Source organism: Silurus aristotelis (genome assembly GCF_946808225.1).
Source record: "Silurus aristotelis genome assembly, chromosome: 24".
Classification (NCBI taxonomy): Eukaryota; Metazoa; Chordata; class Actinopteri; order Siluriformes; family Siluridae; genus Silurus; species Silurus aristotelis.
Window position 1 is genome coordinate 3489713 of NC_139597.1, and position 27579 is coordinate 3517291.

General features: G+C 39.3%; 1 protein-coding gene across 1 annotated transcript in view; it reads right to left on the minus strand.

The window, feature by feature from the left end:
- The window catches only part of plxna4 (plexin A4), a 324275-nt gene that overhangs the window by 278241 nt on the left and 18455 nt on the right, over positions 1-27579 (minus strand). Inside the window, exon 2 of the mRNA XM_083527925.1 lies at positions 14824-16131. Within this exon, the coding sequence (XP_083384051.1) occupies positions 14824-16038 (1215 nt within the window). The 5' untranslated portion in view covers positions 16039-16131. The remainder of the gene's footprint in view (positions 1-14823; positions 16132-27579) is intronic.

Sequence of the window (27579 nt, forward strand, 5' to 3'; positions counted from 1 at the left end):
TATACTCCTGCCTACTTTTCTCATCACTCTGTCAATCCCAATTCTGTTTCTCCAACCTCTTTCTCCTTATGCTCTCCTGCACTTCCTCATTCCACCACCACCTCTCCTTGTCTTCCTTTCTATTTCCAGATGCTCCTGTCTGACCTCTTCCCTGAATCTCATACTACAGTCTTCCTCATTCAGTTTCCACCATCTTATTCTTCTTTCAGTCCTCACTCTCCTCCTCTTCTTCTTCACCTCCAAAACCATCCTACAGACCACTATCCGATGCTGTCTAGCTACACTGTCCCCTGCCAACACCTTACAGTCTCCAATCTCCTTCAGGTTGCATCTCCTACATAGAACATAGTCCACCTGTGTGCACCTTCCTCCACTCTTATACGTCACCCTGTGATCTTCCTTCTTTATAAAATATGTTTTCACCACTGCCATTTCCATCCTTTTAGTAACATCTACCACCATCTGCCCTTCCACATTCCTCTCCTTAAAACCATACCTACCATCACCTCCTCATCACCTCTGTTCCCTTCACCTACATGCCCATTAAAGTCTGCCCCAATCACCAATCGTTCTTTTCTAGGTACACCATCTACCACTTCATCTAATTCACTCCAGAATCTTTCCTTCTCCTCCATCTCACAGCCAACTTGTGGAGCATAAGCACTGATGACATTTATCATCATCCCTTTAACTTCCACCTTCACGATCATCACTCTATCAGAAACTCTCTTCATCTCCACTCACTTGATTTTCCTTCAGAATCCCCCCTACACCATTTCTCTTTCCATCCACACCATGATAGAACAGTTTAAACCCACCTCCAACTTACTCCCTTTCCACTTGGTCTTCTAAGCACACAACATATCAAGTCAAGTCAAGTCAAGTTTATTTGTATAGCGCTTTTCACAACAGACATTGTCTCAAAGCAGCTTTACAGAAAACAACAGTGAAGGTGAATGGTGTGCGTTTGTCCCTGATGAGCAAGCCGTGGCGACAGTGGCAAGGAAAAACTCCCTTAGATGATGTGAGGAAGAAACCTTGAGAGGAACCAGACTCAAAGGGGAACCCATCCTCATATGGGTGACATCAAAAGTTTGGTCATAAATCTTTCAACAATACAGAACAATTTGTGATCATCATAGATCCAGCATCAGCTTCTCCATGCCAGGGCCTTTAAACACTCGGCATCTACTTCTCCATGATCATCCATAGGTCCATAATCTTCACGAGGTGGGACGTGACTGGAGCTGGCCAAACCTCAGGATGCCTCGGGATGGGGAGAGAAAGAGAAGCAGTGGAGAGGAATTAGCGTAGCTGCTGTTCATGATATTAACAGCACAAGTTGATAATGTGCATGTGATCAGATGTTCTGGAGCACAAGGTTATGATGTGATGTGTGTGATGTGTGTTATGTGTAGGCTTTGCTAAAAAGATATGTTTTTAATCTGCACTTAAACTGGGAGAGTGTATCTAAACCCCGAACACTGTCAGGAAGACTATTCCAGAGTTTAGGAGCTAAATGTGAAAATGCTCTACCGCCTTTAGTGGACTTTGCTATTCTAGGAACTACTAGAAGCCCAGAGTTTTGAGATCTCAGGGAGCGTGGCGGATTGTAGCGTGTTAAAAGACTGGATAGATACATGGGAGCCAAACCATTTAGTGCTTTATAAGTGAGTAGCAGTAGTTTGTAGTCTATTCGAAACTTAATAGGAAGCCAATGTAGGGACGATAAGATTGGGGTTATATGATCGTATTTTCTTGACCTAGTAAGAACTCTTGCTGCGGCATTCTGAACTAACTGAAGCTTGTTTATTAATGATGCAGGACATCCACCTAGTAATGCATTACAGTAGTCTATTCTAGAGGTCATAAACGCATGGACGAGCTTCTCTGCATCAGATATAGATAACATATTTCTTAGCTTAGAAATATTTCTAAGGTGAAAAAAGGCTGTTTTTGTAACTTGATTGATGTGATTTTTGAAAGATAAGTTGCTGTCTAAAATAACTCCCAGGTCTTTTACCGTTGAACTAGTAGTTACAGAACAACCGTCTAAATGCAGGCTGAGATGCTGGAGCTTCTGTGTACTATTTTTTGGGCCGATGAGCAAAATCTCAGTTTTATCAGAATTTAATAGCAGAAAGTTATGGGTCATCCAATCTCTTATTTCTTCAACACACTCAGTTATGCGAGCTAATTGAGCTGTATCGCCTGGTTTGGATGAAATATATAGCTGGGTATCATCAGCATAACAATGGAAGCTAATTCCATGCCTTCTAATAATATTTCCTAATGGAAGCATGTATATTGTAAAAAGCAGGGGTCCCAGAACTGACCCTTGTGGCACGCCATAATTTACTAGCATTATCCTGGATAGCTCTCCATTTAAATCTACGAAATGGTAACGATTGGACAGGTAGGATTTAAACCAGCTTAATGCCTGTCCCTGAATACCGATGTAATTCTGTAAGCGATCGAGGAGAAGATCATGATCTATAGTGTCGAACGCAGCACTAAGATCTAGTAAAACTAATAGGGAGATGTAGCCTTGGTCTGAAGCTAAAAGCAGGTCATTAGTGATTTTAACTAGAGCAGTTTCTGTGCTATGATGGGGCCTAAAACCTGACTGAAACTCTTCAAAGATATTGTTCTCCTGCAAGTGGTTACATAGCTGGGCAGCGACAATCTTTTCTAAAATCTTAGACATAAATGGGAGATTTGAAATTGGTCTGTAATTCGATAGCGTGCTTGGATCCAGATTAGGTTTTTTAATGAGGGGCTTAATAACTGCTAACTTGAGGGATTTAGGGACATGACCTAACGATAGTGAGGAGTTAATAATATTGAGAAGAGGCTCACCAGCTGTATATAACACTTCCTTCAGTAGTTTAGTGGGAATTGGATCTAACTGACATGTTGTTGATTTAGCTTTCATAATAGCATCATACAGCTCTTCCTGTCCTACCTTTCTCCTCTCCATCATATCAGCTCCCTCTCTCCCTTTACCAGTCATAGTACCAACATTTAAAGTACCAAACCAAACCTCCAATTCTCCTTCACTGCTCCTTTCCCTGCCTTCTCTGTAGACGTCTTCCTCCTCTCCTTCTCCTCATTTGTCCAACAGTAGTACAATTTCCACCGGTACCCTGTTGGCTATTGATACCTGTGGCGGTCGTTGTTTACCCGGGCTTTAACTGATCCGGTATCAAATTCTGGGTCGTGAACCCCATGTTTGATTTGGCACATGTTTTACGCTGGATGCCCTTTCTAACGCAACCCTCCCCATTTATCCGGGCTTGGGACCGGAAGTGCACTGGCTTGTGCAACCCTAATGGCTGGGTTTGGAATTTACACACAAATTATTTATTTATTTTATTTATTTATTTTTTATGTTGTTTAGTGGTGGCCGAGCTGTAATAAAAAAAACAAACTTCATTTTATTAGTTAAAAAAAGCAATGTTTATTTGGATTTCTTTTTTAATAATTTGCTTAATTCTTTTAAACATTTTTGCAAAGCACAATTTAGTTTTTTTTAATTTGATGTAACTTTTTTTATCTACTTTTTCTTTTTTACATTTCTAGTTAAAAAAATTTTTTTTACTTTTCTTTTTTTTTATCAATTTTTTTGCAAAGTACAATTTAGGTTTTTTTATTTAAAAAATTGTTCAGTGATAAAAAAAAAAAAAAATTTTTTCAATTTTTATAAAATATATACAATAAACTATAAAGGTCCCCTGGTGGTCTAGTGGTTAAGATGCAGCGCTGCGACCCAGGTTCGATTCCCGGTCAGGGAACCATCCCCAGCCACTCTTAGTGCCGGTCCCAAGCCCGGATAAATTGGGGAGGGTTGCGTTAGGAAGGGCATCCAGCGTAAAACATGTGCCAAATCAAACGTGCGGAGGATCCGCTGTGGCGACCCCTAACGGGAGAAGCCGAAAAGAAAGTATAGTATATACAATAAACTATAACATTTACGTTCCAAACAGTTACATAATCATATACTTGAATGCTTGTTTTTTCTCATAACATGAAACCGTGTTATAAGTCGTCCAAATCGCCACAACCTGCATGTTAGACATAACATGAGAAATAAAGAAATAAACGCAAAGCCAACAAGAAAGAGCTCATGATACCCCCAGGGCCACGTCCACTCCTCACTGAGACGTTTAAAGCGACTGCTGACTGACTGATGATAAGCATAAAACGGTTTTTCAGGTGATTTACGACCTTTGCTTCTGTAATTACATACAGCCACATAGGTAATGAGCTCAATAAATCCAGAGAGAGACTTTAACAAAAACAACAAATTAAAGTCAATGCACATTACAAATCGTAAATCCTTTAAATCAGTTCTCATGAAGGTTAAAAAAATCAAAGTTAAAGTGGATTTGTGAATTATTTATCAATTTGTGCAGGGTCAGCTACTAGCAAGTTAGCGAATGAAAATGAAATGTTTTCTACGCAGAACTAATTTTATAATTGTATTAATAACACATTTTTAAATAATGATTTAATGTTTTAAAAAAAATAAAAAAAATTACGACTTCTGCTTTATGTGTAAATTCTGTACGTTCTGTATTTTAATGTATTTCAATTTCTATTAATTTTTTTTTTATTAATGTCTAGTTTTATTTTATTTTTATTCTTTATATTATTTATTCTATTGTATATGCTATTGTATACTTGTATTCTATTTTCTTTATTTTATTGCTAGCTAACCTGTAGCTAGACCAATCACAAACATCACAAACAATTCTGCTGAATGCATTTTAAAAGTTTATCAGTAAAAGACAATACGGTTTACTAGACTGAACAAGTCCTGCAAAATATCTAAGCTACAAGAATGATATATATTTTTTTCCCACAGCTACAATAATCATCTCTGAGTGAAAAAGAAAAAAACCCACACAAACATTATCTAATTATCTAAAAATATCATATTGCCTTTTCTTATAAATAATGCATAGTTATATGAAAAAGGGACAGAGTAATAAAGCGAGAGAAAGAAAGAGAGGGGAAGATACACTATAATGAAGAAAGAAAGAAAGAAAGAAAGAAAGAAAGAAAGAAAGAAAGAAAGAAAGAAAGAACGAAAGAAAGAAAGAAAGAAAGAAAGAAAGAAAGAAAGAAAGAAAGAAAGAAAGAAAAAAAGAAAGAAAGAAAAATAAATATGTAGTGAATGGGAGAGAAAAAGAAAAGTGAAGGGAAAAAAAGAAAGGGGGAACACAGAGTAAGATGAAGCACTGAGAGAAAGAGACAGTAAAATGAAATGGTGGATAGAAACAGAAAAGAGAAAAAGATGAGTGACTGGAGAATGAAGAACCCTAGAGAGAGAATAGAGCAGTAAAGAAAGAGAGAGTAAAGCTAGTGAGATGAAGTGATGGGAAGATAGACAGAAAAGAGAAATAAAAGAGAGAAAGACAAACAGTAAGATGGAGTGATGGGAAGAGAGAGATGGAAGAGAAATAAAAGAGATAGACGGAGAGTAAGATGGAGTAATAGGAGGAGAGACAAAAAAAAAGAGAAATAAAAGAGAGAAAGACAGCTAGTAAGATGGAGTGATGAAAAAGAGACAGAAAAGAGAAATAAAAGAGAGATATACAGCTAAAGAGGATGGAGTGATGTGAAGAGAGACAGAAAAGAGAAATAAGAGAGAGATCTAAGAGTTAGTAAAAAAAGTAGCAAGCAGGATTTTCAGTGCACTCCATGAGGGAATGAGAGAAAGAGAGAAAGAGAGAAAGAGTGCACTGCTGCATTCCCCTCATTCCTAACCTCATGCTATTTCCCCCCTCTCTTGCCTCACATTCTTTTTTTTCTGCTGACACAAGGAACCCAGGCAGCAAGTGCCTTCCTTTAATAGGTCAAATGTCCCCTCAATATGATCTACGAATGTGTCCAGGCCTCTGCTGTCGAGCGTTTCATTGTGCACTCGATTTTCAAAAGCACTCCAGGAAGGTTCTCCTCTCGAAACCAAAGCCGGTTTACAGAAACATGCCGGGGTGCTTGAGGTGGAACATCACATCCAATCTCAGCCACTACGGCTCTTCAGAATCCATCCCGAAGCTGGAAGCGTCTTTATCCGGACCGCTTCGTTTACTACGGAGAGGCATGGAGACTTCCAGTTCACGAACAATGGATGCCAATTATCAAAACGGCCGCAGATGAAAACGGAAACTGTTCACAAGTGCAGATGCAGCGTGCGTTGGCGAGTTGCTCGTTAATTAGAGTTACTACACGGAGGTTCGATCTTCTTGTGAAAGGCAGTCAACTAATATTCATCACTCAATAGAAAGCGGTTGGTTTTGAGGTGGAACTCGAGAAGCAGGAAGTGGGAACTATAGCATTTGCTTATCTCTATGTTTTTGAGCTACAAACTGGGAACTAAGAGTGTGTGCCTTCAGGGTCCGCTTTTATGAATGAACGAACAAACGAAAGAAAGAAAGAAAGAAAGAAAGAAAGAAAGAAAGAAAGAAAGAAAGAAAGAAAGAAAGAAAGAAAGAAAGAAAGAATGAATGAACGAACGAACGATCAAACAAAAGAAAGAAAGAAAGAAAGAAAGAAAGAAAGAAAGAAAGAAAGAAAGAAAGAAAGAAAGAAAGAAAGAAAGGATGAATGAATGAATGAACGAACAAACGAAAGAAAGAAAGAAAGAAAGAAAGAAAGAAAGAAAGAAAGAAAGAAAGAAAGAAAGAAAGAAAGAAAGAAAGAAAGCTTGAATAAATGAATGAACAAACAAACGAAAGAAAGAAAGAAAGAAAGAAAGAAAGAAAGAAAGAAAGAAAGAAAGAAAGAAAGAAAGGATGAATGAACGAACAAACGAAAGAAAGAAAGAAAGAAAGAAAGAAAGAAAGAAAGAAAGAAAGAAAGAAAGAAAGAAAGAAAGAAAGAAAGAAAGAAAGAACGAACAAACGAAAGAAAGAAAGAAAGAAAGAAAGAAAGAAAGAAAGAAAGAAAGAAAGAAAGAAAGAAAGAAAGAAAGAAAGAAAGAAAGAATGAACGAACGAGCAAACAAACAAAAGAAAGAAAAAAAGAAAGAAAGAAAGAAAGAAAGTATGAATGAATGAACAAACGATCAAACAAACAAAAGAAAGAAAGAAAAAAAGAAAGAAAGACTTCTCCTACTGTGGCCTCCACAATAACATGGCTCAAAATCTGAAAGTGTGAACAGCTTCCAAAACTATGCTGTTTTAACAACTGAAATGCAGGAGAGTTTTTCAGACAAGGCTTTGATATTGTACATTGTGATAGAAGAGTATCTGTGAGAGTGAAAGAGAAAGTTTATAGGACTGTGGTGAGACCTGAGATGTTGTATGGATTAGAGACAGTGGCATTGAGTAAAAGACAGGAGGTGGAGCTGGAGGTAGCAGAGCTGAAGATGTTTGTTGGGAGTGACGACAAAGGACAGGATTAGAAATGAGTTTATTAGAGGGACAGCACATGTAGGACGTTTTGGAGACGAGGTGAGGGAGGTGAGATTGAGATGGTTTGGACATGTGCAGAGGAGGGACATGGGGTATATCAGTAGGAGAATGCTGAGGATGGAGACACCAGGAAGGAGGAAAAGAGGAAAACCAAGGAGGAGGTTTATGGATGTGGTGAGGGAAGACATGCAGGTAGTTAGTTTGAAAGAGGCAAATGTAGAGGACAGGGGGGTATGGAGACGGATTATCTGCTATGGCGCCCCCTAATGGGAGAAGCCAAAAGAACAAATAAAGACATCACGGATGCATGTTTTTGGACACCAGAGCATTACTTTTACCCCAGCTGGCAGACGCGTTAATCCAGAGCGCCATACATCTGAGAAGTTGAGGAACAAGGGCCTTGTTTAAGTGCCCAGCAGTGGTGGCGCTTGGATTTGAACTCATGATCTTCTGATCCAGAATCCAATACTTTGACCACAGCTCTACTACCTCCAGCTAAGATTTGTATGTGATGTTTAAACATTTAATTGCAAATTTGCTCTTATAATAACCTCCATTCTTCTGGGAAAATGTTCCACTAGATTTTGTGGAGATTTGTTGAGATTCATTATTCACATTCATCACGTTCAATAGGGTTGAGGGTCAGAGCATCAAAGTAGGCCACTCAAGATCTTTCACACACTTCCAATCAATGCAAAGCAGATCTTCACGAGCTGGATTTGTGCACAGCCGCATGGCCATGCTGGAACAGGTTTGAGTCTCCTGGTGAAGGGAAAGTAAATGAAAAATTCCATGCTACCGTGTCCAAAGACCTCGTATACAATTGTGTGCCTCCAACTTTGCGCTAGGTCTGAAGAAGAACCACGTATATTTAAGCGCTCGGTCGGTTATAAACACGTAGATACATTTCAAAGACGATGTTCATTGGCGGAGTGTAATTATGACGAGAAAAGAGCCGTTGTGTACAGTGATGGAGGTGTAAACAGAATGTGTGTCTGCCTGACAGAGAGATAACTTCATTACAGCAATCTGACCGGGAAAAAAAAATGTGGACCGAGGTAGGCGTCTGGCTGCTTCTTATGTGTGTGTACACTCATATTTACTCTGTCTGTCAAGTTGTGTGTGTGTGTGTGTGTGTGTGTGTGTGTGTGTGTGTGTGTGTGTGTGTGTGTGTGTGTGTGTGTGTGTGTTTGTGTGTGTGTATGTGTGTGTGTGTGTGTGTGTGTGTCTATATGCATATTCTTCTGTACAGCAGGGCTGCCCTGAAGAGCAGCAGGGTCGCTGCACCGCACTTTAATTGGTGGAAAAACACATCATGATTAAAGAGATGAAGGGACAGTAGTGGAGGAGAGAGAGAGAGAGAGAGAGAGAGAGAGAGAGAGAGAGAGAGAGAGAGAGAGAGAGAGAGAGAGAGAGAGAGAGAGAAACTAAGCAGAGAGGGAGAGAATTGGAGACAGAAGCAATTGAACGGGAGATATCGAAACAAAAAGTGAAAAAATGACAACACAAGTAATAAAGTGGGGAAAAGATGGAGAAGAGGGAGAAGAGAAAAGGAGAAGTGACAAGATAGAGGCAATAAAATGGGAAATAGGGGGCAAACAAAAAGGAGAAGTGATGAGGGAGATGGTAGCGATGAAGAAGAAGAGGGCAGAAAAAAAGAAGTGATAAGAAAAAAGGAGAAAAGGAGAGAGAGGAAAAGGAGAGGAGGTAAGGATGGAGAAGAGGGGCTAGAGAAAAAGGAGAAGTGATGAGAGACAGAGTGTAAGAGAAAGAAGAGGGGAAGAGAGAAAGAAGAAGTGATGAGATAGTGAGGGGGTAAGATGGAGAAGAGGGGAAGAGGAAAAGAGAAGTGATGAGGAAGAGGGGTAAGATGGAGACAAGAGGAAGAGAAGAAGAGAAGTGATAAGGGAGTGGGGGTAAGATGGAGACAAGGGGAAGAAAAAAGAGAAGTGATGAGGGAAAGGGGGTAAGATGGAGACAAGGGGAAGAGAAAAAGAGAAGTAATAAGGGAGAGGGGTAAAGATGGAGAAGAGGGGAAGCGAAAAAGTGAAGTGATGAGGAAGAGAGGAGGAAATAAGGAATAAGAAATAAAGACAGAGGAAAGGCAGTGAGATGAAACAATGAGGAGAAGAAAATGAAGAGAAAGAGAAAGACAGACTGGGAAAGAGAGTGAGACACTGAGTGATTGTGGACTGAACCAACACACACACACACACACACACACACACACACAAACACACACAAACACACACACACACACACACCACAGCTGTTTTATTAAAACACAGTGTTACTCATTTATTCATAAAAAATCTAATAAATAGTCAGTTATTGATCTGAACTGAACTGATGCAGTATTAACAAATTTGGACGAGGGACGTGATCACGACAGTACCTGATTTGAGCGTGTAGGACGAACTCTATTTGGTATTTTGTCTTCGGCAAGACGGAATAAATAGAAATCAGTTTGCTGTAATGCTGTTATTACACCTCCTTCTACTTATTCTCCAGCTCTTTATTTCCTACTTCTACGATTCTTTATTCACATTTCAAAACTTTTCCATATTCTCGTACATTACACAGTATCCATCATGCTAATCATACGCAAGGCACATTTGCTATAGTAACAAACTACACAGCGGCAAGGTAAACAGCATTATTCCTTTTTATATAATGAAAGTTTCAAACATTTGTGAGGAAACAACCAGCAAAAAGGCTGAGATCATTAAGAGCACGAGTTTTATCCATTTACAGTTACAGTTATAATGTTATGGAACATCCACAAATAAGATCCTCATCACAGCTATAAACATCTGTTCACTCATCTGGACCTCTCCCCCATCTGTAAGTTTCTGTATGCTGGGCTTATTAATGTCCAATCACAATATACCAATATCTCTATCTCTATCTATCTATCTATCTATCTATCTATCTATCTATCTATCTATCTATCTATCTATCTATCTATCTATCTATCTATCTATATATATATATATATAAAATATAAAAATATTTGTGCATTTTATTGACAAAATATTATTGGAGACTCCTTCCACAAAAGCCAAACTACCTGCACATTTTATATACAAATGCAACAACATACTCAAACTGGAGACATTTACATAAAATGTAAATTACATATAAATGCATTATAAACAAATGCAACAAAAATACTGACACTGGCGACTCCAACAAAACCAAATAAGCTGCACGTTTTAAAGACAAACCCAACTAAATACTGAAACTGGAAACTCCTTCCCCTTCTCCTTTTTCACAACACATTTTCGAATGCAAAATACCAATTACGCATATTATACTAATAATTAGTGTCTACACTAATGTACTTTACACATGCTTTAACGAAAGGCACGTTACACACTGTGTAACGGGTGAAACATGTTGTGCTTTCTTTAGGAGCATAGCAGTATTTTGGGAACAGCCTGACACTGCATTCTTCCGCTATTACTGCGTGTGTGTGAGACTGAGGAATATGTCCTTATTATTTTCTGATGTTCATTTCTAAGTTTCTTTGACTAACCCATAACGCTGTTGCCAAGAATAATAAAAAAGTATGAGTTTTAAAAAACCTGTCTGTGCTTATATGATTTCTGTTGCAACTGGAGTTAGCGAGCTCTCCCTTCACCCAGACTCAACGCGTTACACCGGCTTGTATCTAAACAGTAGCCGACCAAGTAAGTCATTGTTCAATGTCTTCCTCATTCCTTTCACAACTATTTCTGAGAGTTTATCTTTTGGCATCCCGAAGCCGTGCAGCTCAGAACACAGGTGAGGTGCGTTTTTTCGAATTCCGTTCGGAAATGTCATTGCTCTAATGTTAAGTTTGTGAAACCGGTAAAAACCCAGGAAAAATTCAGAAATTTAGTAGCGGCTTATATTCCGAAAAATATGGTATTTTATACACCACTGTCTATCCTGAGGAAAGCTTTGAAACAGCAGAATAAGAAATGTTTATCCAGACCGTCCTGCTTACTCCGCCTGTGACCTTGTGGTTATAAGATTAAGCTTGCGCAAAACTGGGCTTCAGAAGCATCTCCAGACCCTTCATTAGTTTTCTCCTCTCGCTTTCATCCGTTGCACTTCGTTTCCTCTTAGACATGTAACCGTAAGTGAGAGCTTAAATTCGAAAACAAGTAAAGCCGAGCGACATATACGAGCGCAATCCTTTCCCTTTATGCATTATTTAAGCGGCGGTTCATCCGAGACTAACAGGATCTGCTGGTTGTAAAAAAACGTACCCCTGTGATAACGGTGAACACCGTTATCATGCGATCGCTTCAGCGTTCCCCTGCTTGTGTCACTTTGTGCTTTTTATATTGTCACACAAGACATTCCCACTGCAGAATCCACTCCAAAAAAAACAAAAAACGGTTTTGTTTAGCAGAGCAGTACAGCTGGGAAATCAATGTCTTTTTAGAAATTGTGTGTGTGTGTGTGTGTGTGTGTGTGTGTGTGTGTGTGTGTGTGTGTGTGTGTGTGTGTGTGTGTGTGTGTGTGTGTGTGTGTGTGTGTGAGTGTGTGAAAGAGAGAGAGTAGTACATAAGAAAGCAGCTCAGTAAGGATCAGTAAGACAAGTAAGTAACGCAATACTTTAATTGACAACATGTCGAACATCTTCCTCTCCTCGGTTCTTAATTAATTCTTCATCTCAAAGCATTTTCTTCAAACTGAGCTAATTAGAAACATTTGGTTTCTAGAGTCATAATGTTCTTAAGTCCGATCCTTAAAGTTTCAACGATTACATACAGTATTCATACAAAGCACCAAAGATCATAAGGAATAAGTTAAAACTACAGCATTAGGACACCTGACTTTTTTCAACCATGTGTGCTTCTTCTCCCAAATGTTACCACAAAGCTTTTGGAGACCCAAAACCTGTTTCAGGATGGCAATGCCCCTGTGCACGAAGCCAGCTCCATGAAGATATGGGTTGGAAGTGTGTGGAAAATCATAAGTGGCCTGCTACAGAGAAATGCTCTTATCCCTATTGAACATGATGAATGTGAAAGCTCCTGCACCCCAGGCCTCCTCCTGGTTTTGCTTACACCTTTATGGCTGAAGGAGCACTAATTTGTGGGCGATATTATAACAGCAAATGGGGACTAAATGTGGAACGGGGTGTTCAAAAACATACAAACACCTATCTTATGCTGAGGGGTCCACAAAGATGTCTTTTGTGTTTATTTATTGTATATTAAAATATTCCTGGGGTGTTTAGCGATTGTGGTTCTAATTTTCTCAAGCAGTGTTACAGTATTCCACTGAGAGGTTAGCGCTAGTCACACTTATTATTGCTAGCACAGCTACAGCGATGGTACAAACAGTGTCAGAGATTTCAAGCATAAGGAACTAATTATGTTATTTATTGTAGAATAATTAAAACTGTAGATGTAATGTAGATGTTACTGCAATTTGCTCCAATCCAAAGTCCCAGAATGCAATTGCAGCTACACAACAGTGTTCCTATCGTCTGGTTAGTGATCCATGAGATTAGCTTAATGATAGAATCAGCATGAAAGTTGACTCGGTAGAGGCTGATCTATTTGAGCCTAAAGTACATATGAAGAGATAAGTGAGCGGGACAGACGAAAGGATTTAATGCGACTCTGCATCCTCGAGATGAAGACAGAGCTAATTCTGGAGATCACTTATTAAAAGTACAGCTAGTTATTATGCTAATTCGTTTAGTGCATTAGTACTTCCTTGGTGAAGCTAATCGTTGTGCATTTCTACCCACCATCACATAAACCATTTTCTGAATTAGAATCTTAATGAAAGCAATCATCAAGAATCAGGGTAGAAAGGGGAGATGGAGGAGTTGCAAGACGGCATCGTGTGTTTTTAGCTCGCCGTTTGCGCCCTGAGCTTTTAAAATTCCTCTAGAAATGAGATCATGTGATCTGTTGCTCTAGCACGGCCCTCGGATCCAATTTGTTTTGGGTCGCCTTCTTCCCACCCCAATCAAACACGTCTGCCAGGCCTTGAGCGGGAAAGCTGGTAGCCATAGTTACAGCAGGCGGAGAAGCAAGCCATTTATCTCCCAGCCCTCAGTGACGCCTGCTTTCTAATTTATGCCGCAGTGGCCATACTGCAGCGCGTGCTGAAATGGCACCATTCCTCCACACATACACCTCCCTCCCTCTCGGTCTCGCATCCCACACTTTTCCCAGACAGAGCTCTAGCACCCTGTCTCCGATTTATCTGGTGTGCATGTGCATTTAGATCTAGGTGTATGTGCATCTCTCGGCGTGTCTCTCTCTCTCTCTCTCTCTCTCTCTCTCTCTCTCTCTCTCTCTCTCTCTCTCTCTCTCTCTCTCTCTCTCTCTCCGTCTATCTCTCTCTCAAATCCACATCCCACATTTTTCCCAGACAGCTCTCTAGCAGCATGATTTATCTGGCTGCGTATGTGCTATGAACACTTTTACGTGTGCACGTGTGTGTAGGTATGTGTGTCTCGTCGGTGTACATGGACACATAAGGTTTGACGATTCACCTTCCACAACAATCTTCACAATAACAGAATGACTGCAGAATCACTCATCGCAATCAGTGCACTGCTGTTGGGAGTGATTTACCCACTCATAGCTCCAGTATATATCGCACACCCCGCCACTAAGGCCCCAATGCTTCACACCACCCCAAAGAGTAGAGAGACTAATAAGTGTGTGTTAAACCTGGCCCCGGTGGTTTTTACGTCTTAATGAGCGATCCATTACATCAGCAGAAAATAAAAAGATTAATTCTAGCCATGGCCGGCATTCAATGAAATGCCACTACAATAATAGATTGACTCATGGAGGAAGGCAATTTTGCATTTCGGTGTTGTTTGGCATCTATCAAATGGGCTAATGGAAAAATTGCAACCTCAAATAAGCACCCTAGATGATTTTTTTTAAAGGACTGGCATTGACTTTAACCTTGTTTTCTAGAGTGAGACGGCGAGAAAAATCGAATCAAAAGATTTATTACATTTTGTGCAGGTTTTATCTGAATCATAGCAGAAAAACACTTTAGTCCACATAAATATCATAGACACTGGGAAACATCTGAAATACTAGAATAATTGTAAATATTACCAGCTGTCCTACAAATGGACACATATCAGGTTCCCTGTAATCAAATCCTGGATATGTTAAAAGAGGCCGCTAAGAGGAAAAAATTTAGCATCATCGAAATGAATGCCAGCCAGATATTTTTATTATTTTTAGGCTTAAGCGATTATCCAAAAAAATTGTCTGTGGATTGTAACAGTATTAGAATAATCCAACATGAGTGCCTCAGGGGTGGTATAAGCAATGGTTATCAAATTCGACAGACAACAGTAATTATCTGTCTGTATATATCGCCAGAGATAAGGCTGGTAAATGGTACTGGATTGGCTTACCGCACTGCTGCAGGGAATATCCTTCACTTTGAGCCAGGCCAGATCCAGCGTGCCCTCGCCTTTGTAACAGGACTGCAGCCTGTCTTTAATTCTCTCATTGATCTCCTTCAGGGCAAACACGCACAAGGCGGACTCTTGAGATGTTTCCTTTGGCCGCCTCTTCTGGCCTTTGGAAAACACGGCATAAAGGATGTCATCGTCAGGTCCCACACCCAATGAGCGAGCAAGGATGGCACCCGCCTTAGACAAGTAGGCCGCCTGAAGAAGCCGATACTCCACACCGCCCTTTACACAACCAAGGGGGACCTCTACATACGAGTTGAAGGCCGTGTCATCCTTGCAAAGTCGTACCAGTTTGGAAGTGAACACCTGTTCACGGTTGGCAGAAGATGAACCTGTCGCTGGACCGCCACCCATCTCTGGCTGGAGTGTCAGAAAGTAGACAAAGTTGCCACTTGCAAAGCCATACACATAGTATATGTCAAAATCAGGCACCACGGTAAAAGTGTCTGATGGGATCTTAATCATTGAGGCCACAAACTCATCATGGAAGACATAGGCAAACATGCCATCCTCCTCTGAATTGCGTGCCAGTTTGCGACTCGAGATGGTTGGGAAGTACTCGGGCCTCCCGTCTACCGCCGTCGCCACAAACAGCTTGTCAGGGGAAGAGTCGCCGTAAGACACAATGACGCCAAAAACCGAGTCACTCTCATTAACGCCTGAGAGGTAATGTTCTTTTTTGTGATAGGGCTCTCCGAGTTTAAAGAGGTCGTCCAGGCGAAGCAGCTTGCAAATACCCTGGTAGAGACTCCCACAGGCTAGCAGCCGGTTTGCTCTGTAGTCAATTAGAAGCATTTTGTTGACGTTGTTGGTTAGTGTCAGCGCCTCGCTGCAGGGCTGCACAATCCGTGGTGGGTAGCAGTTGCGGTTGTCCTCCTCGGGGCCAGTCTGGTGCGACAACAGCACGTCTAGCTCTTGCGAGAGTTTATAGATGCGGTTGACCGCTCCGAGGTACACGTTCCCATTCCTGTAGTCCACCGCCAAGTGGTTAAAGGTCCATTCTGGGTTCTCAGCATGGAAAGTTCTGTAGTGCTCATCCACTTGGGATGCAATGGAAGGCTGCTGTGGCCTTGAGGTGGAAAAGGGAAGCAAAAAAACTAAGAAGCAGCAAGAAACCAACAAAGAGTTCAGTTTTCTGTGGTGGGAAGCCATTGTCCTGAAAGTATGGTGCAGAAGTAGATCTCAAGTCAACTGTTGGAGCAGATTGATGTTCAGGCTTGACTTGTGTTTGAGGACATTATGGACCTATAGAAAAAAGACAAAAAATAATCATGAGACACAAGTGTTTTAATTCACCAGACAGGTTTATCATAAATAAACAAAAAATTGATAAAACTAATATGATGTATGATTGTTATGACTGCGACTTTGTAATTGGATAAGGGCATCTTACAAATGCCATAAACGCCAATTCGCTGAATTGTTGCATAGTTTACCTGCAATTAATTAAGATGAATACATGAAAAAAAACTGTAACAGTCTTGAAAAAAGAAACAGAATAGCATAATTGTTTTCTTGTCGAGTCTAATTAAGTAGTCCTTGACTGCTGGTGATCATGAGATGCAGGTGTCAGTAGTTTGACAAAGAATTGTTAGTCTTGCAAGTGTGGTACATTTCAGGAAGGTGTCTGTCTGGCAGTGGTGTAAAATATTCGAGTAAATGCTACTATTGGCTACTTTCTAGTTTAACTAAGTACCAAAGATATAACCAATTTTTACTCTATACTCAGATACATTTACGATTCAATAGATGTACATTTTACTCCACTATATTCTAACTGACAATGACTATTACTAATTACATTTTGCACCTTTGGCGAAGATGTCATTAAGCCTTATAGCTCCTCTAACCGCATCTGCCCAAAAAGATCTAGAATAAAATTCAAAAATATTTCGAACTAGCTTCAGTAGAATAATAATTTTGAGCTGCATCAAATCATAGTCAGCTCTAAATATTCGGTATGACTATATCTAAAATCATATATTTTTATTTGTTTTGTCCATTGAATAATAATGGTTCTTCTTCTTTGTGACCTGATATTGCAATTCTATTTGTTTTTATTAATACCTTTTTAAAAGATTGCTTTAATACTTTGAATCAATTTATATTGGTATTTTAACATGTAATAGAGTAAGTTTTGCAATAAGGTATCTTCAGGTACACTTCAGGATAAGGATTTTCAGGTACACTTTACACCTTTGCTAGCTTGTGCCAAACAGATTATAAGTTTTGTGGCCAAAAACAAAGCGTACAAAAGCATTAAACAGCAACAGAAAATGCGACGCTACGTCTACATTCAAGATGCTGGGGATGCAATATTCTCCACAAGGGGACAAGTGGCAGCAGAGCAGAGAAAAAGAGGACAAAGGAGAGCTGACCTCTGAATTCAAATTGTCTAAAGCCACATGACAATTTTTAAAGTGCAGGAATAATTAAGTGGGGGTAGCAACCAGGGCACTCAGGGAGCGAACATTGCTGCCATGAATAGATGCCAGTGTCAATGGGGATAATGCAATTGCCCCAGGAGTTATCACTGCAGAAGGCCACTGGTTCTCCACATGTGCCCCAGCTCACAGCCAGGCCTCTGGACCTCTAATTGATTTTCCCCTCTGCAAACAATCTGCACGCCTTAGCGGTTTTCTGTCTTTTCTCCCATTGCCTAAGCTCGCCTGACATTGCTAAGAGAAGGGGAAGGAAAAGATATGCAATGTTTATGAGCAGAGGTAAACTGCTTGGCCAATAAGAGAAAAAAAAAATGAAAAAAGTGAGGGGCGAAACTTAAAGGAAAAACATTTCCTGTGCCTGTCAATTTATTTACACATTCCATATAGGCTGTAATCAGGCACAGGAACATTCTCAAATTAACATATATATACTATATAAACTCGACCATATCAGAGAGAGATGTCTGACTACTTCCAGTCATGGAAAATACTTCAATGATTGTACCTTGTTACTGTTCTTCAGTAGTGTATTTTCAAGCATTGCTGAAATTGAATTCTTGTTCCCCAACATTTTCATTTTGACCTATAAGGTAGTTATTACAAACCCAAATGTATATGACTTTTCTGTTTCCTCTTTTTTTCTTCTTCTTGTAACACGTCACTGCTTGCTACAGGATGATGTGCCTTATTTGTGTTGGACGTAATAATGAAACTGCCAAAAACAATCCCCATCAAAGCTAATGTGTTAAATTATCTATTGTTTTGTCGTTTAGCTAGTTAAATTACCCAGCTACTTGTGCAATATTTAATTAGGTTTTAAATACGCCAGCTAGTTCAGCATTTAAGTTAGCTTATTAAGTACGCTATTTCGTAAGTATTATAAATTTGTTTGTTGAGAAAGTTAGTTAGTTAAATATTGTAAATTACCTTGTTGTTTAGTTAGTAAAATATAAGTTAGCTTGTTGAATAAGCTAGTTAGTTATGTATTGCGAATTAGCTGGTTGATTATGCAATGAATTAAGTATTGTAAATTAGCTGGTTGGTTAGGTTAGTTACTTAAATATTATTTTAGTTGGTTGACCAAGCTAGTTAGTTAAATATTGTAAATTAGCTTGTTAAGTAAGCTAGTCAAGTTTTTTTAAGTAGCTTGTTCACTAAGCCAGTTAGTTACATATTTTAAGTTATCCTAATGAGTAAGCTAGTTAGTTAAATATTGTAAATTAGCTTGTTGAGTAAGCTAATATGGTTTCTTTAAAGTAGCTAGTTAAGTAAGCTTGTTAATAAGCTAGTCAAGTTTTTTTAAGTAGCTTGTTCACTAAGCCAGTTAGTTACATATTTTAAATGGTCTTGATAAGTAAGCTAGTTAGTTTTGTAAGTTAGATCATTGAGTAAGCTAGTTAGTTAAGTATTGTAAGTTATCATATTATGCAAGCTAGTTAATAACTTAATAAAAACATTAAATATTTGTTGCTAATGTATCATAGCATTCATTCAAATGAGGTTATTGAACATAATGTAAAGTCTAGCCAAACTCAAGGTCTGTCTGCTCAACCCAGTGTTCTGTTTAAGACTGTTTTTAGCAAGATTTGGGACTGACAAACTTGTAGTTCATTGTTTTACAACTCATTGTTTTACATAAAGTACATCTTTCCTGAACTTTTTTCTCTCCACTGCTGAATGCTGATATATGCCATTAATCCATCAAACCTCTACCATTATCACATTAAAGTAGTCACACAACGCAGTGAGAAAAAACAGAAATTTCTGAAAACAGAAATGTCTGAACACCTGAATGGCTGAATGGCTCACGAGAACGAGAAAAAAGACAAATAAAAGACGCATGTACAAATAGTAGCTGTTAAGCAAGCCAGCAGTCAAACGCTAGACTGGCACTTAAGTGCTGGGTGCACAGCAGATAAGAAAATCACAGCTCAGCCACTGTAGTATGCATTTAGATTGGGCAACTGGAGGGCAGGCACTAGAGTTATGATTAGCCATTGAAAGAGAAAGCAGTCGCTCACTGAGTAAGAACAAGACGCTGGTGTGAATAACAAAAGGGTCAGCGCCGGAGGTATTCAGATGCCGAGTCAATCTTTAAAGGGCCATGTTGGTGTGTATAGGAGTGAGTGGCAGGTGATATAGTGGCGAGTGACTGGAGGGCACGTACTTCACAGCGCCAATCACAAATATTACTGCACAATGGGTACAAGGAAATAAGGACAAATCGCTGCCTTGTTCTTAAACATATATATTATGGTTTTGGAATGAAAACAGTGATCAGTGGAATATGTTGGCAAGTTCATTATATCAGACGCATAACAATGACAATGAAAATCACAACGCTTTTTAAAGGCATAATAGAATTTGGGTTGGGGGTTAAGGAGTAGGGTTAGGATTGGGGGATAAGGGTTAGGGTTAAGGATTAGGGTTAGGGGGTGAGGATTCGGGTTAGAGTTGGGGTTGGGGCATAAGAGTTAGAGGTTAAGGAGTAGGGTTAGGATTGGAGGATAAGGGTTAGGGTTAGGGTTAGGGTTAGGGGTTAAGGATTGGAGTTAGAGTTGGGGGATAAGAGTTAGAGGTTAAGGAGTAGGGTTAGAATTGGGGGATAAAGGTTAAGGTTAGGGGATAAGTGTTAGGGTTAGGGATTAAAGATTGGGGTTAGGGTTGGGCTAAGGGGTTAAAAATTGGATTAAGTGTTATGTGTTAAGAGTTAGGGATTAAGAATTGGGGGTTAAGGGTTAGGGTTAGGAAAAAAGGCATTGTGGTTAAGTGTTAGGGGTTAAAGATTGGGGCAGAGCAGAAGAAAAGCATTTATTTGCCACATATACTTTACAGCACAGTGAAATTTTTTTCTTTGCATATGCCAACGATTTCTAGGAAGCTGGGATCAGCGCGCAGGAGTCAGCCATGATACGTCACCCCTAGAGCAAAGAGGGTTAGGGGCTTTGCTCAAAAGACCAAGAGTGGCAACTTGGCGATACTGTGGTTTGAATCACCGACCTTCCAATCAGTAACACAGAGCCTTAACCACTGAGCTACCAGCTACCACCTTCCCCTAGGTTAAGGATTAGAGCTGGGGTTAAGAGTTAGGGGTTAAGGTATATGTGTATCTGTGTATTAGTTAAGGTGCTGGGTTACTGTTTCGAAGGTTGGGAATTCAAGCCCCAGTATCACCAAGCTGCTACTCTTGGGCTCTTAAACAAGGCCCTTAACTCTCTGTGCTCCAGGGTCGCCGTATCATGGCTGACCCGGCACTCTGACCCCAGCTTCCGAGCAAGCTGAGATATGAGAATAAAGAATTTCACTGTGCTGTAATGTATATGTGACAAACTAAGTCTATTCTATTCTATTTCCTGTTCGTGTATGTGTTTAATAAGAAATGCACTGCTGAAATGAACAGATAAATGTGAGAATGAATGCTCTCTCTCTCACACACATACTCACACACACATTAATGACCATGAGAGTCTGTCAGGCCTTGAAAAAGAGTGCAGCTCTGACCCAAACAACCCAGTTTGTTCATTATCTCTCCATCAGGCAGCTGTGTTTAGCTCCTATTTGTCTTTGCCCGCTGGTTAATTAAATCCAGAATCTCACATCACCCTGCTCCATCAAACTGCATAGTCCAATTGAGTTATACACAAACACACAAAAATCCACACCCACCAAACAAAAACACTAGGGCTGTTCTAGCTGAACATTTCCCTAATATGATATCCGAGTCCAAATCCTAGACCATGGTATCACAATTTTGAATAAAATTCAAGGAAATCTTTATTCCATTCTTTTTTTTTTTTTATTTTGCAGGTCCACTGTTAGTCCCCAAACTGTTACCACAAAGTTAGAAGCTCATAATTGTATAAGATGTCTATGGATGTGGTAGTATCGGATTTTCCGTTCAGATGAACTAGAAAACCCAAACCTGTTTCAGCATGACAATATGGAAAATAAAGATATGCTTTACATGGGTTGGAGTGAAAGATCTCCTGCTATAGCGCTTAACCCTTTTGAACGTAATAAACTGTTACTGCACTCCAGGCCTCATCTACATCAGTACCTGACTTTACTAACACCCTTGTCACTGGATTAGCACAAATCTCCACAAAATCTATTGGAACATCTTCTAGAAGAGTGAAGGTTACTATAAGAGCAAATGTGGAATAGGACATCCTAATCCTACTGTCCGGTGTCCATATAGTTTACTTATAAATAGCTCATATATCATACAGTAATTTATCATGAAACCGATATAAAATTTACATTTATGCCGTTTGCCAGATGCCCTTTTCCAGAGAGACACAATTAAAAGGTCATTGATAAAAGCCAGCCCTTGTGAAACAACGTGCTTTAAACTTGTAGCATTTACATTAGAGCACAATGAAAATATTGTTGGGTTAGAGTACATGGTTAGCCATGTTACAGAACCCCTGGAGCACAAAAGATTAAGGGCCTTGCTCAAGGGCCCCAAAAATGGCTGCTTGGTGATACTGGAGCTTGAGCCCTCAACCTCTCAATTAGTAACCCAGAGCCTTAACCACAGAGCTACCACTGTCTACAAAACCAGCTAGAGTTAGAAACTAGCACTGCAAGGTCTATGACTAATATCTATCTATCTATCTATCTATCTATCTATCTATCTATCTATCTATCTATCTATCTATCTATCTATCATATACACAATAAAAGTTTGAGTGCTCATTACGGATGGAGGCAAAGCCTCCAGGAAAAGAGCTTACAGATGGTTAATTCACAAGGTCATCCAGATTGTGTGTATTTCTGTGTGTCTGTATGTGAGTGATTAAAAGTTATGATTGGCTTGTCTTGGGGGTAAATGAGGGTCTTGCCAAGATTTCAAGCGTCCAGAAAGCACCCAAAAAATGAGAAAATAATGAGAAGAGACGTGTGTATGTGCATTCATGTTGAAGCCAAGTTAGCTTTTGGAAAGCTTAACACCCACCAACCCGACCAAACACACACACACACACACACACACACACACACACACACACACAAACACACACGTATATACACCCACCCACATACACACACAGAGCAAGGACCACATGCTGCCTGCACACATCGAAGGGTGATAATGAATTCATGTTTGGAGTCACACACTCAATTCTCTCACTGTGCATCTTCTGGAAATGTCAGGAAACACACTGTACAGTTCAAGATTAGCCCATGTGTTTTTTTTTACACTACAGCTCCATTGTCCTTTCCAGACCCCCCCCCCCCCCACACACACACACACACACACACACACACACACACAAACACACAAAAACTCAAACAGCAAACATGGCGTTTGATAAAACTGTGAACGGCTCAATGAGTTACTGCAGCAGGGAACGAAAGAGGACGTGTGGCAGATTGCAGAAGTGAGAGAAGCTGTGAAATAAATATGACAGAGCAAAATGAAAAAGCGAGCGGGTTCAGGTTGAATCTGAGGCATATTGAGAAAATGAGAAATAAAAAAAAAAATACAAAAAAGTAGTGGCTGGTGTGTCTGTTTCCAAAGAAAAAGTCCAATATGTATACTGCCATTCAAAAGTTTGGGGATGCATATAAAAAAATTACTAAAAGAAAAGAAGAGGAAAGAAAGAAAGAAAGAAAGAAAGAAAGAAAGAAAGAAAGAAAGAAAGAAAGAAAGAAAGAAAGAAAGAAAGAGTATTTTGAACCTATTTGAACCCTTTTATACATGCTCAGACATAATGTCATTTTTTTATTAAAAGATAGATAGATAGATAGATAGATAGATAGATAGATAGATAGATAGATAGATAGATAGATAGATAGATGGATGGATGGATGGATGGATGGATGGATGGATGGATGGATGGATGGATGGATGGATAGATAGATAGATAGATAGATAGATAGATAGATAGATAGATAGATAGATAGATAGATAGATAGATAGATAGATAGATAGATAGATAGATAGATAGATAGATAGATAGATAGATAGATAGAAAGAACATCAAACTTATGAATCAATCTATATGATATATATATATATATATATATATATATATATATATATATATATATATATATATATATATATATATATATATATATATATATTAAATTCTTTAATCTTGAATCCTGAATATTAATAATAATATAATTAAAACCAAATTATTGAACTCTATATATTTTCTTGATGTTTTAAGCTCTTAAAAATTATTTATGCTCGTCTTAATTAGTCCTCAATCTGCTCTGTAATCATTTATTTCATTATTTATTTTCCCCAGAAATTTATTTGCGAGATGCTTTGATCCAAAGCGGTATAAGTTTCAGCTGAGCAGCTGAGGTTTAAGAGTCTTGCTCCAAAGCCCAACAGTGGATTTGTCTCAGAACTGGGATTTAAAGCCAATCACTCAGACCTTGAACCACTGAGCCACCACATTACTCTGAGGTGCTCAGCATTCTTGCAGGACTTTCAGAAAGGTTCATGAGGTTTGTGAACTTTTTTCGATCCGACTCCCCAGAGTAGCTGCTCAAGTGAGTGGACCGGCTGTTCAACCAAACACAGCAATGCAGGGTAGACCTGTGTGTTCAGGGCGATTAAATAAATCTTAAAAGTCCAAGAAATGTCACCAAATACTGGATTGAAATGAAGAAATTATGGGACAATATTAAAAAATGTCAAAACTTTTAGTTTTAGGCTTATTTTTACACAAAATTCTTTTAAATTCTATACAATGATAGTTAATTAATAAACACAACGAAACAAATTTATGCAGGTTACACAACCATTCATTATATTGGTATGTTCTTTTGAACCTCACATTCCACATGCAGTCCCCATTTGCTGTTATAACAACCTCCACTCTTCTGGGAAGATGTTCAACTAGAATTTCGTACTGTTGTAGGTTAAGTAAGGAGGCCTGGGATGCAGTCAGTGTTCAGATTCATCCCAAAAATATTCAGTAGGGTTGAGGTCAGGGCTCTACAGCAGGAGATCCTCCATTTCAACTCATGTGAAGTATATCTTCACATATCTTCATGGAGATGTCTTTGGAATGGGATGCTCAAAAAGCACATACAAATACAATCTTATCATCCACAAACTTTTAATGTATATATAAATGTCCATATAATGTATAATGTTCAAGTACTATACAGAGTTATGCCAGTACTCTGAATGGTGCAACATCTTGCACTCAGCACCACTAGAGTTTCAGTTTGCTAGAAAGTTGCACTTTCCCCAAACTATTCCACGTATTCGCAACCAGGTGTGTTTCAGATATCCCACACAGTGGGAAAACGAAATTTCTCGAAGCTCTCAGGTTTATTCAAGGTAAACAAAAAACTCATCTACAGACCATATAGAGTATTACATTCCCTCATAATATGGTCTATATGCCCTTAATAGCTATTATAAAGCAGAAATTCTTCCATATCTGGAGCCTTTTTTCCACTTTTCTTGTCTTTATCTTTCATTTTGGACAGTTTTTAGTTTTATATAGAAAGTTACTTTATACACTATATAATATAAAATTATTGGGGCATGACTTTTCCATCCATATGAGGTTCTTCCACAAACATTTACCACAAAATTGTATATTGGACGTCTTTGGATGCAGGAGCATTGAATTTTCAATTCACCCAAACCTGTTCCAGCATTTCAACCTTTGGAATGAATTAAAATGGTTTAATGCACTCCAGGCCTCCACACCTCACCTACATCAGCACCTCACTTTGCTAACACCATTGTAGCTGAATGGCCACAAGTGTGTACAAAAAACTTTCTTTCGGCTTCTCCCATTGGGGTCGCCACAGCGGATCATCCGTATTAATGATCCACATATTTGATTTGGCACATGTTTTATGCTGGATGCCCTTCCTAACGCAGCCCACCCCATTTATCTGGGCTTGGGACCGGCACTAAGAGTGCCCTGGCTTGTGCAACCCTAATGGCTGGGGTGGGTTCCCTGACCGGCGATCGAACCCGGGCCGCATCCTAACCACTAGACCACTAAACCTTCACACAAGTGTGTACAAACACTCTCCAAAATCTAGAACATCTTCCCAGAAGAATATGTTAGACTTCTGCTCGGAAGGTCATGGGTTCAAATCCCATCACCACCAAGCTGACGCTGCTGGGCCCTTAAACAAGACCCTTAAGCCTTAACTGCTGTATAACTGAGTTGTAAGTTGCTGTAACTGTTAGTTGCTCTGGATAAGGGTGTCTGCCAAGTGCCATAAATTTATTTTCCATACAGTTTACAAGCAGCCCCCAAATTAATCCCATTGTATAAAGCCATGCGCATAACCTAAGAAACGTCAATCTGATTACAGGAGCATGATTTGGAGGGAAATATATACATGTTTAACGATTACAGGTCATTATGCTCTGCTTGGGAGGTTCTTGTGACTTACAGTAAACAGTTTATTTAGCGGAGGTATGAGGTATCTTTCCATTCGGAATCGACTTAAATACAGGCATCATGGTACTAGCTAATGGAGGAGTTGTGCAAAACCACACATGGTGTTTTTCAACCACTCCCTTCCCCATCAAACTAAACAACTAGAATATAATCAGGAAGCAGAACCGAGCGCCAGGATTTTGATTGAGGTGTAAATTACAGTACGGCATGCGTCGGTAACGTTTACGGCTTTATGTAAAAATGCTTTTATTTCGAAAGCGTGCAATTCAGTGAATGCAATTCGATAACCCATGGTGTATATATTTTAGATCATTATCGCTATAGTGTCCTTCAAACCTGGCAACAAGGAATACTACGATCGAGAAAAAAAAGAAAAGAAACAATACGTTGTGTAGTATTTTTGCGTTTCAAAGTGAAATTGCATTATCGAGTCAGTGCATGAGGCATGAGTCATCCTGACAGTCCTGCAACAGTCAGCATGTTATACACCAGATACATCCTACATCATCATGCCCGAAAGAAATATGGCCAGGACGTTCTCTGAAACCCGTGGAAGCTCTCGAAAAGGATCTTAAAACCCATGCCTGGTGGTAAATACGCTGTACAGGCAAAAGGATAGAGGACACCTGACTTTTCCAGTTATATCTGGTTCTTTGTGAAAATGTAAAACGATGTCTTCGGATGAGATACGTTTTCCAATCAATTGTACTTTTAAACTTTCTCCAACATGACAATGCTCCTGTGCACAAAGCCAGCTATATGTAGATATGCTTTACATGGGTTGGAGTGGAAGATCTCCTGCTATAGAGCTCTGATCTGGAGTGCTGGAACTCTGACTGCACCCCAGGCCTTCTCACCAACACCACTACCTGACTTTGCTAACACCCTTGTGGCAGAATGAGCACAAATCTAAATAAAATCTAGTGGAACATCTTTCCAGAAGAGTGCAGGTTATAACAGGGAATGGCGACCAAATGTGGAATATGATGTTCAAAAGGTACATACCAAAGAATGGTCAAGTGTCATACTTAAGTCTATCAAGTTTACCTTTAAAAAAACAAAAAAAAAACACAAGTAACCCAATAAACTAATGAAACACACATCGGAAATTCTTCAGCGAGTATTTTTTATTAAATGCATATTCAAGGATGCCACGTTTCTAGCGTAAATGCTCCTGTGTAAAAAATTCTGTGTAAATTTATTTTTATTTAAATGATTAAATATTACAATAACTGAGAATTCTCCACCTCCTATACCCCTAATTGAACCCCTGCATATAAGTACTCTACTTATATAAAATATTAAAAACATGTAATTTTGTGTGAAGTGCAAAATGTGGATCTGGACGTTTGACCTTCAAAAGATCTTCAACGAAGCAGATGTGAGCATGAACTGGAAAAACGGACAAAAACAATCTCAAGTTAATCCTCTCGCCTGATCCTAGAGTATTATCTGGGGACTGGGCAATTCAAATTTGATTAGAACATGTCACACACATGCCTGGGTCTTAGACACACACACACACACACACACACACACACACATAAACGCACGTATTAAAACACACCCTTTTGTTTGATTACATTTTTCAGTGAACCACATATATGACAGGTATATACCTATCTCACGCAAACACACATACACACACACACACACACACACGCACATACACACACACACACACACACACACACACACACGCACATACACACACACACACACACACACACACTTGCATAAAATTTATTAACAGTAGATCATCTGATGATCTCGACAATGTGGACAGATGGAAATCTTTATTATAGTACAGAGGAAACAGCAACATGAAGAGGAGAAGGAGGAGTTGAATG